Source organism: Xiphophorus couchianus, chromosome 11 (genome assembly GCF_001444195.1).
Source record: "Xiphophorus couchianus chromosome 11, X_couchianus-1.0, whole genome shotgun sequence".
Classification (NCBI taxonomy): domain Eukaryota; kingdom Metazoa; phylum Chordata; class Actinopteri; order Cyprinodontiformes; family Poeciliidae; genus Xiphophorus; species Xiphophorus couchianus.
Genome location: NC_040238.1, coordinates 27798907 through 27812317, shown reverse-complemented (window position 1 = coordinate 27812317; position 13411 = coordinate 27798907). Strand labels below are relative to the sequence as shown.

At 35.4% G+C, this 13411-nt stretch overlaps 2 protein-coding genes across 3 annotated transcripts in view; one reads left to right on the top strand and one right to left on the bottom strand.

Annotated features, from left to right (window-relative positions):
* The first annotated feature begins 2516 nt into the window (after positions 1–2516).
* Positions 2517–7660, top strand: stoml3b (stomatin (EPB72)-like 3b). The gene is made up of 7 exons (XM_028031567.1): positions 2517–2729; positions 4390–4496; positions 4582–4654; positions 4747–4829; positions 4918–5121; positions 6760–6894; positions 7006–7660. Exons 1-7 carry the CDS (start codon positions 2666–2668, stop codon positions 7192–7194), a joined length of 855 nt encoding a protein of 284 aa, XP_027887368.1. The 5' UTR covers positions 2517–2665; the 3' UTR covers positions 7195–7660.
* Positions 7661–8752: 1092 nt separating this feature from the next.
* The window catches only part of mtus2a (microtubule associated tumor suppressor candidate 2a), a 47014-nt gene continuing 42355 nt past the window's right edge, over positions 8753–13411 (bottom strand). For both annotated transcript variants that reach the window (XM_028031565.1, XM_028031566.1), the window contains exon 16: positions 8753–13350. In XM_028031565.1, coding sequence (XP_027887366.1) covers positions 12927–13350 — 424 coding nt within the window. In that variant the 3' untranslated portion in view covers positions 8753–12926. The remainder of the gene's footprint in view (positions 13351–13411) is intronic.

Below are 13411 nucleotides of genomic sequence, written 5' to 3'. Positions count from 1 at the left end.
TTTTTTTTTTTTAATCTGAAATAAGAACCTGTTGGACATACTGTACATATACATCTATATCTATATCTCTCTGTCTTTCTATCTATTTACTTATTTTTTATTTTGAACTTGATAGTATAAAATCACACACATGAACAAGGAATGCGAGATATTTTTTGTTCCACAATAATTTTAACATGCTCAAAAAGGAGTAGGAAGAAGCAAAATACTCCTTCCCCATAAACTCATGCCATATTTTCATATGGACCCTCATTATTGAATCAAACTAGAAAATAAACATAGGTTAATTAATTTTCCATTTTATCTGGGTTTATATATGTCTAAATATGTACACAATCATATGTGTTGGCCTCAATTTACATATTCAAATTTGTGTTCTCACACTTATTTCTGTCTTGTGAAAAATGATGTCCTTATATTTCCTTTTAAACTATTGAATTTTGACTTTGTTTGAACTCCTCATTTAACTTGTTCTATAATTTTACACCATTTACCATTTTAATTCATTTACCATGAATTAAAATACAAAAACTCTTACTTGTTGTGCATATGCTATGAATCCTTAAGTTTGAGTAACTCCTTAAGTTGCATCACCCTTTCCTTTCAAAAAACATGTTCTGTGTGTGCTTAGGTAACAGTTTATTTGATGCCTTAAACATAATTGGAGTAATTTTAAATTCTACCATATCTTCTAACTTAAGAATTCTAGATTTTAAGAACTTTGGGATTATGTGCTCATAAAAACTGACATTATGGTTGATTCTAATGGCTGGTTTCTGTAGGATACTCAGTGGTTGTAAGGAACTGTTGTATATATGCTAGTTTGAAGGAGATGAGTGAGAAAGGCGAATTGTATATATATATATATATATATATATATATATATATATACACAGTATATATACAGTATATATATACACTGTATATATATACACTGTATATATATATATATATATATATATATATATATATACATACACACAGTACTCATCATTTTATGGCACACTTACAGTCAACCTTTATCATACTTATCAACATCAGTGCTATTGCTCAATACAGGTGACCGGTCAGGTGTCGATTAGTCACAAGGATTGCCGGTCATAATATTCCTTTAGCGCTATTTTCATTCATCTCTATTTTCCACTGACTCACCTTTTCCAAACAAGTGAAAGATTGTAAACGCTAAACATTTTCTCCCATAGATAAGTATATGCATACAGTTCTCTCAAAAGCTTCATAGAATTAGGATTTTCATCTGAAATTGTTATTGTCATTTCACAAATATGTTTAATTGAGAACTATGACATTTTTATGAACTTTTTAAATGATAGATTTAATGTACACTTTAGACAAAAAACTAGTGCAATACAGAGAACATGGACACAACTATTTGCTACTCAACTTAGAAGTCAAGGCTGTATCTGTAGTTAACATTTACCAGAATTTTTATGAATGTGTTTTCACTATGTTTGTTTTTGATAGAGTTGATTATACTTATATATATTTGTACATTTAAAAGGGGTTTTAGTAAACTAAACTAAACTTAAACTAGGAAAACATGAACAGTTCAGAAAAGGATAATGTTAATAGGAAAAGGAAAATATGATGTATTTCACATCCTCTTCCTCTATCAGCCGTTATGTTTCTTCAAAATCCTCTACATTATAACTGAAAAGGATCTGAAATACGTAATATTTTCTTTTGTCTATTAATGTTTACCTTTTTTGAATAGTTCACTTTTAAAAAAAATATATTTTCAGAAAAGGTTTCTAAAATCTTTTATAAATGTTCAAATATATTTGAACATAATCAACTTTATTCAAAATGTACAGTTTATTTTGACTCCATTATCTCCTGGGAAGTTGTTAAAACATGGTGGAAGTTACAATTTAAATGGTTTCCTCTTTTAATTTGAAGTGAAGTGGGCAGATACCATCCAGTCTGTCAAAAGAACATTAAAAATATGAAATTCTTTTCTATCCAGATCCCTCAGAAATTCTGCTGTTGTATAAATTGTAAAAAAAAAACATGGCTATTTTTATTCATTATACACAGTTATGCCAATATAATAACTACAGGAGTGAATGAAGGAAATCTTAATTTTAGCACATAAATACTCAAAAATATATGTTAAAGAAAGCTTGTTCACACAGCTCCATAATTCAGATTACATAATTTAAATAAAATCTTGCATTGTCTGAAAATGTGTGAGAGAAAGCAAATGCTTATTACTGAAAATGTTTAAGCTATCCTTTATGCACACCAAGACAGAGTGAACAGTACTTGGGAATATTGTGCTTATATAATTAACTTGTTAATATTATGGATATACAATTCTCTGCCATTGTATCTATATAAATTACTCAAAGATTATTTGTATGTAACACTTACAGTATATCATGCAAAAAAATATTTTTCTGTGCTCTCTCAGCCCCGCCACACAAGATATATTATTTTACAACAAAATTATCTTTGAACCTGGGTGAAGTTTTATGATTCCACTCTGTTGATGATCAGCTCACAGTCAAAGCCACGCCTCCACATTAAGAAATATGATACTAGTGTGGCAGCTTTAAAAGGCTGGATCCCTTCCTGTTGGTTAGAGGCACTTTTACAACCCTTTCAGCATATTTTTCCAGTGAATTCACTGAAGTCTGGGCAGCACATGGAAATGGAGGACCAAATGGAAAGCCAGAAGAGGAGAGGAGTGAGCAGAGATACGCTAATATGTAAGCCAAATATTTTTTTTTGTTTGTTTCATTTGCATGCTTAAACATGACTTGACAGTCTGTGTCATGTAGTATAGTGGTTATCACTACTTACAAATAGTTTTTTTTATTTGGTTATTAAAGACCTTATGTAATCCTGACCAGGTGTTCTGTATGTTACATGACGGTTTTTCACTGTTAATTATGACATTAGGAGTTAAATGTACTTCATGAATAGATGAGAACACAACTGTGCTGATAAAAAGCAGCGACGCAACAAAGAGGAAAGCAGACCTCTTATCAGCGTAGAGACAGAAATCACATGTCATTAAGATAAACAGTCACTGAATCATGTGACTGAGAATTATTTGCTTCTTTAGCTTCTCTAGCATTTTCTACACTGTATTAAGCCAAGCAAAAAGAAACCCTGTTTTTCAGAGCTTTGACCACAAGTATGTAAATTGTCTACGATTTGGTTTTTTTAGATAAGTGCTTCTTTCCATAAAACACAATAGAGCGATTGTCTATACGGTATTTGAAAATGTGGACAAACACTTATCTATAAAACTGAAACTGATTACATGACCCTGTTTTCTTTCCTTTTTGATCATGTGAAAGCAGTTTATGCTAAAGAAAAGGGTTTGCTGCGTTTGTTGACATTCACAAATACATGTGTTGCAAGGCAACATTTCATTTTAGACCCTTGCAGCTTTTTTGTGTTTGCTTCGAAAGATCTTGAGAGCCCTTAAAGAAATAACTGTCCCTTAGATTTTTTTTTTTTAATTTGCAACTGGGAAATTTTCTTAGGTTGAACAACAGGAAGCTTTTTCTGTTTGTTCAACTGATTTCCTGTGACCTAGTATAATGTGGTTTTGGTTTAAATGTGTCTGTGTGGGCGCTGACAATTACAGCAAAAGTCACAAAAGATAAAACTTTCCATCAAAATGTGATTGTGTTTTCTCTGATAACAACAAATATAAAAGGAAATATCCTCATGGCTTTTCATCTGGAAATGCATTTATCACTTCAAGTTGGAAGCAGCGTTAGTTGTGTGTTATTACTTTCCTTTCTCCACAAAGCTTTATTCCAGAGATCATGTTGCATAAGCCAACATTTTAATAATTGATCTTTCCAAATATGTTTTTGTTTGGGGGTGCTCTGTCATGATCTCAATAATAATATAAAATAAACCTTCGACACACCTTTTAACTGTCGGTGGCATTTAGGATCACAAGTAAACAAAAGATACATGTTGTGAAATAAAGCATTAACTTTTCTTTGGTGTACAGTCCAAACAAAAATGTAATGCTTTAATGTTTAATGCTAAAGTTCAACTTCTAACATTACTTTTGTATATCGGCAGTTGTCCAGGGATTCAGATTTTGTTAAAGTAGGCATTTCACAGGTGGCACTTGATGTAGCAGAAGCACCCCATGTATGGAGGCTATGAATCCTCAACAGCCATCCAGGGTTTGAAGACTAACCTTTATACTCAGACTGCATTTCTTACCCTCCTTATCTTTATCTGTTTCATATGTAATTACTACTAATGCAGCATACTTGTGCCACAAAACAAAAAAAACAGAACCAAAAAACAGGCATTTCTTTACGATCAAGAAATGTGTCAAATCATTTTCTGTTTCTTAACACGTTTTATAGACTTTGTTTTCTCTTTCACTAGCTGAAGGGCCGATTGGATCTCTGGGATGTTGCGGCTGGGTGCTGGTCATTCTCTCAGGGATTTTTGTTTTTTTTACCTTCCCAATAACAATCTGGGTTTGCTTTAAGGTGAGTGAGCTGAACACCAGAAAGCACCCATTTCGTTTCAGTGCAAACAAGAACATGAACTGATTGTTTGTGGCCAATACTGCAGATTGTTCAGGAGTACGAGCGGGCCGTCATCTTCAGACTTGGTCGCATTACCGACCGAAAGGCAAAAGGACCAGGTGTAGTAATCATGTCTATTCTATTTATGTCCTACTTTTTTTTAGCTTTAGCCAAACACTCATACCTGCACCTTTTTGCTGTATATCGACAGGAATTTTCTTCATTTTGCCATGCACCGATTCTATTGTGAAAGTGGATCTGAGAACTGTGTCATTTGACATCCCACCACAAGAGGCAAGAGGCACACAACAACACACTTTCAGAGGAATTTCATGTAAAAGTCAGATTAATATCATGTCTATAATGTGTATTTTTGCTCTAGATTCTCACTAAGGATTCAGTCACTGTGAGTGTGGACGGTGTTGTGTACTTCAGAGTAAGCGACCCCATCGCCTCTGTGGCCAACGTGACTAACGCTGACTTCTCCACTCGCCTGCTCGCACAAACCACCCTCAGAAATGTTCTTGGCACCAAGAACCTCGCAGAGGTCTTGTCTGATCGGGAGGGCATCGCCCACAGCATGCAGGTATAGAAGCTGAAAGGGCTCTTACATACTCTCTGACTTTTGTTCCCTCCCTCCTGATTCATATACAATCAATGTGTTTGCCAAAGGCCTAGAAAGTTCAAATAAACCCCAAGGGTCATTATTATTGTATATGTATATGGGACAAGTTTCTGAACCAGAATACTTCACAGCAGGGGCGCAGTTAGGATTTTTAGACTTGGGGGGATTAATTAGTCAGACTTTTCAGATGCGGGCAGATGTCTGCACTTTGACAAATCAAATAAAGGTTTCAGAAACCACAAATTGTGTTAGGATTTGGGGTTTATTAGGTTTTAGATATTCTGCAAGTAGTATAAAATAATCAAGTCCAGGTTTGAGAAAGAGTCTGAGTTTTTTAGTGTTTTAGCTAGAGCAGATTAAGGATGCTAGTAACAAATTTGGTGAAATCATCCGTTATTCTTCTGCGTTCACCCTATACAAATCGCACAAACCAATACAAATCAGTTTGGTGTTCTCAATCCATGCGTAGTTCCTTATATTTCCTGTTTCAAAATAAAATGAGAGAAAAGGAATGTATTTTTATTTATTTATTTATTCATTTAAAAGTTGACTTAGAAAAACGACAATACCAAAAATAAAAAAGGGCAGAATTTTTCAAATTTCTCATTCTAATTTGTTTATGGTTAAATAAAAGGGAAACTTTATATTTTGTTAGTTCACCAGTTGCAGTGATACTGTGTGTCCTCTTGACTTACTGCTCAGAGCAATGAGCTGCTGTCAGCTGTCCTCATCTGCTCAGTCTCACATAAAAAACTGTTTTATGTGGAGACTTTTTCCCACAGAGCAGAATTTTCCCACTGAACAGCTTATCACTTTTATTCCACACTGAGTCCCCCTGAGAACAAGTCAAGTATGCCCTGCTCTGTGGGAGTTTATACAGAGTGAAGCTATTTATGTCACTAGTAACACTTATGTTTCTGTAGTACACTGTGCACCACAGAAAAACAACATTTGTCTTCACAAAAACACTGGTCTCTTAAAACAAGCTGCAATAAAAATCTATCAAGTTAACTGATTATTAAGCGTCAATTTTACCAGTGATGTAAATTCGGGGTTGTACGGAAAGGGCCGGATAGGTTTGGACTAGGTCACTATGAATCTTAGGCTTTGGGGGGTCATGTTCTCCCCATACCCTGGACCATCTGAACCCATGCTATACAAAATAGATTTCTCTTTTGATATGTATATTCAGTTATTTTCAATAAATACGTTTTTTTAAGATGTTCATTTATTTCAATTACTTAGTTAACGATGTGAAACACACAATACACATTATTTACAGAGAGACTGATATTTACGAGCCTTTATTTCTGTTAAATAGGATGATTTTCTGATTACAGCTAATGAAAACCTGGCATTTAAGATTGGAATATTATATCAGACCAATAAAAAACATTTGGGCTTAATTAAAAGTAACCTTTTAATTAAGCATACTTTTAAAAGTATGCTTTTAATTAAGGTAATTATTTTCAAAAGGTACTTTCAAACTTTAGAAAGATTTTTTGTTAAATATAATGCTGCCTTTTGTTTTCTTCAAATGAACAACACATAATATTAATTTCAAATATGAGGTAATGATCATCTTTCTCTATTTTCCAGTCAAGTCTGGATGAAGCCACGGACAACTGGGGCATCAAGGTGGAACGTGTGGAGATCAAAGATGTGAAACTGCCTCTTCAGCTGCAGAGAGCCATGGCTGCCGAAGCTGAAGCATCTCGAGAGGCCAGGGCAAAGGTCAGGACACTGAACATGATAAAAAAAATAAAAAAAAGACAAGTGCATCACATAAAACCTGATCATTTGGTTGTGTTTTTGCTTTATTTTAATATCCGTCTCTTGCTATAGGTGATTGCAGCTGAAGGTGAAATGAATGCCTCCCGGGCCCTGAAGGAGGCGTCCCTTGTTATTGCAGAGTCTCCATCAGCCCTGCAGCTCCGCTATCTGCAGACTCTCAACACCATTGCAGCGGAGAAGAACTCCACCATCATCTTCCCACTCCCTATGGATATCATATCTCACTTCATGCGCAAGTGAGGCTGCTGACGCTATCATTTGGAGTATAAGGAAGTAGTTGGGCTGCAGTTATTGACTCACTTCTCTAATGTAAACATACAACCCTTACCACCCTTCATATTTTGATACAGCTAAAATGTAAAAGGTGTGCGGTCCATATATGATTAACAAAATCCTTTCCTTTTGCTTCACAATTATTCCCTACATTTTTATAATATATAAGCTAAATTCCATCAAAATACATTATATTTGCAACTACAACATAAAAAAGCATATGCTAAAGAAAAAACTGCCAGAAATCATTGCCAATCCTTCATGGCTTAGTGATTGTTAGCTTTGATCAAACAAAGTCTTTCTTATGGATGTGATATAAATAGAAAATGGAATGCCAAATGGAATGTGGTTTCTAATTTTGGGTCTGTAATGATGTTATACAAGTAACTAAATGTTTTAATAAATGTGTTTGTTTCATTGTGTCGAAAAACTCCAAAAGTTTCTTTCGTATCTTAATTCTGGAAACTCCCAAATGAAACGCTAATGTGACGTTACAAAGAAACTAAATGTGTTTTTGAAAAGTCATGTTTTGGTTTCATGAACTCTTATAATGACACAGTTTTGAAAAGGTCAAACTAAAACTCTTGGCTTTTTCAACCTTTTTTTTTTTTTTTACAATAAAACTCTGAAAAGTGTGTTGTGCATTTGTATTGGGGCACTCTGGCGCAAAGCTTCTGTGCCAATAGTTGTGTTCAGAAGTCAAATAAGCAGTAAACAATCATGTGTGTAATTTAATTTCAGTATGTAAAGGACTCTAAAGTTTAATGAAGAAAAAAAACATACACAAAGAAACAACTTCCTTAAAGGGACAGTGTGTGTTTTTATATGGTGCCATTTTATACCATAGTAAAGTTACTAAGTTACCTTCAGTTATTCTGAAGCTGAGCAAGAAGTTTGTAGAGACTAAACACAGGGCAATCTGGAAAAAAATTTAAAATCTGTTATGGGCTATAAACCACTTGAGAGAGAGGCAGAGGTTAATCTTCCAGGATGATAACAAATCATACACAACAATAAGCCTTAAGATGCAACAGCTTAGAATCAAGCATGTTTATGTGCCACGGGGCCCAGTCAAAGTCCACACCAAAATCTCTTCTGAGAAACTATGGTGAGATTGAGAAATTGCCGTTTAGAGATATTGTCCGTCAATCTTGACTCACTTCCCTAATGAAACCGTACAACGCACCCTTCATATTTTGATACAGCTAAAATGTAAAAGGTGTGCGGTCCATATATGATTAACAAAATCCTTTCCTTTTGCTTCATAATTATTCACTACATTTTTATAATATATAAACTAAATTCCATCAAAATACATTATATTTGCAGCTACAACATAAAAATGTATATTAAAAAAATTCAAGGAATGCCAACACCTAAAAGACACTCTATATCTCTTCTTATATAAGTAGTGACATATGAGAGAATATCCACTTGCAGTTGGATATCATAAGGAATATAATTTGCAGTTGGATAAAGGTTCTTGAATGGCACAAGTCATTCTGAAAAGATAGCACAAACACTGTTACCTTTTCTTAAACACTTTAGTATTGTCCTCTCCCCCCGTAAATGACAAACAAAGGCATCAACATACTGTGTTCATATTACATTGATGAATGATTTTATTCCTTCTCTTGTACGTCTCCCCACGCTACAGTTACAACCTAACCATGGACAATGCAAAGAGGTCAAAGAAGAGAAAAGTAGAACAAGGACAGCAAAGGCTGAGAAAACATGCTTCTATTTCTGTCGGTGCACTAAGACACACAACTCATGTTGTAAATGTATTTACATTCAAACATACAATCAGCACCGAAAAGCTCGTCTCAGGATCAAAATCCATAGGAGCTAAAGTTTTAAAGATCACCTCTATAAATTTTAGTAATTGAATTGAAGGTTGACAAGCCACATGTGCTACAGCAGCATTTAGAAACCAACATGAGTGTTAAAAACATTGCCAAATATATTAAATTATCCACGCTGTTCTGTGAGTAGTTTTGTCCAAATGCTACATATTCAATAGCTGCTACAAAATGATCACAAAAGAGGTCTTTCTTTAGTAAACAAAATGGCATGAAAGAGTTTTACAAAATGCAATCATTACAATTTTGACATTCAGAGCAAAGTGAGACACAAATGTCCACGGGACACATTGCAGGGTCTTTACAATACCAGTTTAGGGTTTAGAAACTGTAGTCCATGCAAAAGACTTATTTCGAAATTCAGAACTGTATGCTGCCATTTGTAAACAATAGATTTGTTGCATCTTTGTAGACTGTAGTTTTTGCACCTGAGGTGAACCTTTAGGAGGAATCTTTTAGTGTTGTAAGTGAGGAAAAATAATCCAAAACAATCTGAAAACACAGTTTTTGACTGGTATTTTTTCCCCTCGTTCTTTTTGTGTGGGTATTTTTGTTTTGTTTAGTTTTTTTGTTGTTTTATTTTTTCCTTTTTACAATTGAGCAGACATTCTTAAAATCATCAGTGTAGAAAAAAGACATAAAAGAATTGTGACCGTTTCAATACATTTCTCGAACACTGCATTTGACATTCTTCTGCTAGGAGCATTCAACCCTGTGTCCACATCATACAAAAAGTCAAAGTGTAATGAAAAGAGTTCTTTTCAAGACCATCAAAAAGTGCTGGTAAAGAAGTTACAGACCAACATCTCCCGTAGCTTTTATTCACCCCCAGTAAAGATGTGTAAAAAGCATTATAATAAATATTTCTTTTATTGCTGCAGCAATCCATCATTTAAATTAAATAAGGGGGTAGGAGGATTACTTTAACCGCATTTCTAAAGTACTTCTCAAAATCCAGAAGCAGTTTTTTAATTTGAACAATAATCATTGAATTCAGCAGTGGTGAAAAACTTTTAATGGGTAATCCATGACACAAGGGCCAATATTTGCTAGTAAGTCTTCTGCATGGGAAAGACAAGAGAAAATGCATTAAAGTTAGGCTGAAGTATAGCTTTACCTTCCAAAACTTTCTGTCAGAAAACCATTGAGGAAAAAAAAAGAATTTATTATTTATTTTAAAGGCTTTTGCACACATCTTTACTGGAGAATTGTTGTTACTGAAAGCCTGGTCCAATAACGTTTAAATGAAGCTCACCTGCTGAGGTGTAAACATTCAAATCAAGTGTGCTGGTAAATATCTTTTTACATTTTCTTTGCAGAGTAAGTATTCAAGAGAGTTTTTTAATGACCAGCACCGGATCTCCACATTAAAACCCCATTAAACCCGACTACTTCAATTCCCAAATATCGCTTTATTTACCAATAAATACGACTACAATAACTACTAATCCAAATGCATGCTCCCCTTGGTAGTAAAACTGTTGACACCGACTCTCTAGATCTATCTATTTACAGTGGCTAAAGTTTAAACTGTTTCAATTTTGTGGATAAAGATCTGTAGCTTACAGTATATTATTTTAAGCCAGGAAAAAGACCATGAGAAGCAGACATAACATAGTTGGCTTGTGGTGTGCTCTGCCGTTTTGTAAAATAATTTTGGGGGGAAATTTTTAAAATTGTTTTTACAGGGCAGCTGTACAAAAGAAAGAAAGAAAATCTTTTGAATTACAACTCAGATTTCCCTGAATGAGATATTCTATGATGCTGTGGTTTTCTTTAGTATGCAAAAGTATAAATGAATTACCAATTGTAAATTAAGGACTATTACAAAAAAGGGGATGAAGAGGTACTACAAATACAGGTTCTACAAGTTCTACACTAATTAAGCACATCACAAAAGGTAAACAAAGTTTTTCTGTTTTACCTACATAATTTAGACGCATTTTACACAAGACAGTCCCCTCGAAGTTTAATCTAGAATTTTCTGCAGCCATGGACAAATCCAGTAATTTGTGCCCTGTTTGTTCTAAACTTGTCCTCTGTTCACTCAATGAAATAAAACACTATGCATTCATGCACCACAGATACCGAGAATCCATGCCCCTCGAACTCTTTGTCACACTACAGCAACAAACTTTAGTGTATTTTATTAGGATTTTTGTGATAGACCAAACACAAAGTTAGGCGAAATGGAACAAAACTGATCTTTTCAACTTCAAAAGATCTTAAATACGAAGCACACCTCACAGAATACTGTTTTGTTGATCATCTCAAAATGGAAAAAGTAAGGACAAGGACTTTAAACATTGGGGGGTGGAATGATGTAGATCAAAGAGTATAATCATGTGCTAGAATGGTGCAATCAAAGTCCAGACCTAAATCCATACGAGTCTGTGGTGAGACTTGAAAGTGGGTGTTCACAATTGCATCCTTGCTGATTTAGAGCTATCATGCAATTTTATAAAAAAAAATAATAAAATGGACAACTACTTGCAATGGATGAGAGTAAATCTGGTTACTTGATGTTGGTCTATAACATACAATCCTTATAAAAACAAAGAAGTTTTGATGCCATAAAATGTGAAAATATTTAAGGGATGTGAATACTTTTGCATATTCAAACCAGTGTAATGTACAATATAGTTGGGATCTCCAGATTATCTGCTCTATTGGGGTCATATATCTGTATTCCACTTCTGTCCCATGACAAATATTTTTAAACTTACAAACACACAAATATTTTCTAAACATTTCAGCATCGATAAATAGATAACAGCAATAATCATTTTTACGTTAAAACTGGAAGACTTTCACAGTACATGCTTGCTTAATTAGCAAAAGACATGTAATAAATAAATCAGTTAAACATTGTACTATAAAGTAATAGACAACAATTAAAACAATAAATCCTGTGCGAGGTTTCCTTTAGCTCCAAGCGCTTCGTTAACTGTTGTGTTGTGATTGCTGTTGTTGAGACACAACAGACTGCACATTCCCACCGAGGTACGTAGAAAACAGCAAACACAGATTTTGCAAGTTGACCTGAGGGACCTGAAGTAAAGAGGAGCTTGTCTTGTAAAGGAAGACCTGGCAAGGCTGTAAAAAATACACAAAGTTCTCAGTATTTTGCAGGTAACATGGCTCCGAGGAGGTTAAACTATCAGCACTGAGCTAATTAGAAACACTCAAATAGAACTCGAGGAGGCAATTTGCTTCGATTTACAAACCAATTCTTGAACCGAAGTCCTTTATAAACAAAACATTGGTCACTCTCTGCTGGTGAGGTGGTAGGACCAAGTTTAAGGCGCTTTGTTTAGTCCAGATGAAAGGAGAGAACTGACTCTCCTTCCACATTTTATTCTAATGGAGAACAGCTTATTTTACTGAGGATGCATGTGTGTGTTGACGTGTGTGTGTGTGCGTGTGAATGCGTTTTTGCCACATCAAAGTATCGTATTCTGGTGGATTGAATGCGTAATTTCCATCTCTACATTTTGCACTATGCAGGACACATGCATGGGAGGTTTATCTATCAACAACACCTGTTCTAATTTTAACAATATTTACAGTGTGCAATTAAAAAGACATGAACACACATTGAACAGTCAGAAGCTCTGACTGGAAAATTCAGTGGTAGCCAGCATTTTTTTGTGTTTGTATATCTAACTTATAGAATCTCTGCATCACGAACACCACCGTCAGAGTGGTTCACAGTGTCTGTACAGTATTATGGTAACTGGTTCTAGTTGCTTTTTTGTAACACCATACATGCCTACAAAGAAAAGATTTGGAGTGCTGGAGAAAAAACGGGAAATGTGTGAGCTTTGGAAGCTGCTTTTAATTATGCAAAGAGGTGTTTGAGTTACAGCAACCTGACGACGCCCTGTGAGTGGGCGTGTTCGGGCCGGAGGAGTAGTTGTGATTGAAAGCCGCCCTGTGTGTGGGCGTGGCAGGTCCGGGAGAGAGGTTTTGATTGACGGCAGCTCTGTGCGATGGGGAGCTGTACTGAGCTTGCCTGGGACAGCCGTGACAGTGGGTGGGCGAGTCGCACCCTGCCAAGGGCGAGGAGGAGAACAGAGGGGAGGAGGGAACAGGGGAGGTGGAGAAGGAGGAGCGGTGGAGCGGTGACGAGGCCGGGGATATGAGGGGGCTGGTCTGGAGAAGCCACAGCAGCTCCTCGTTGTTGCGGCTCAGGCGCTTCTTCTCAGTGCTCTCCTTCTCCACAGAGTCGTGCAGGTTGGCGTTCTCCTCTGTCAGTTGCCTGTATGGGGAAGGATAAATGACTGCATGAAACAGGAAATACAATGTAATCTTAGAACTAA

What these genes read in the sequence shown, in the direction of transcription:
- stoml3b (XM_028031567.1), top strand. Translation starts at nt 2,666, where the DNA reads ATGGAAATGGAGGACCAAATGGAAAGCCAGAAGAGGAGAGGAGTGAGC. An exon ending in GAGCAGAGATACGCTAATAT is followed by an intron (nt 2,730 to 4,389) that starts GTAAGCCAAATA and finishes CTCTTTCACTAG; the next exon opens with CTGAAGGGCCGATTGGATCT. An exon ending in CCGAAAGGCAAAAGGACCAG is followed by an intron (nt 4,655 to 4,746) that starts GTGTAGTAATCA and finishes GTATATCGACAG; the next exon opens with GAATTTTCTTCATTTTGCCA.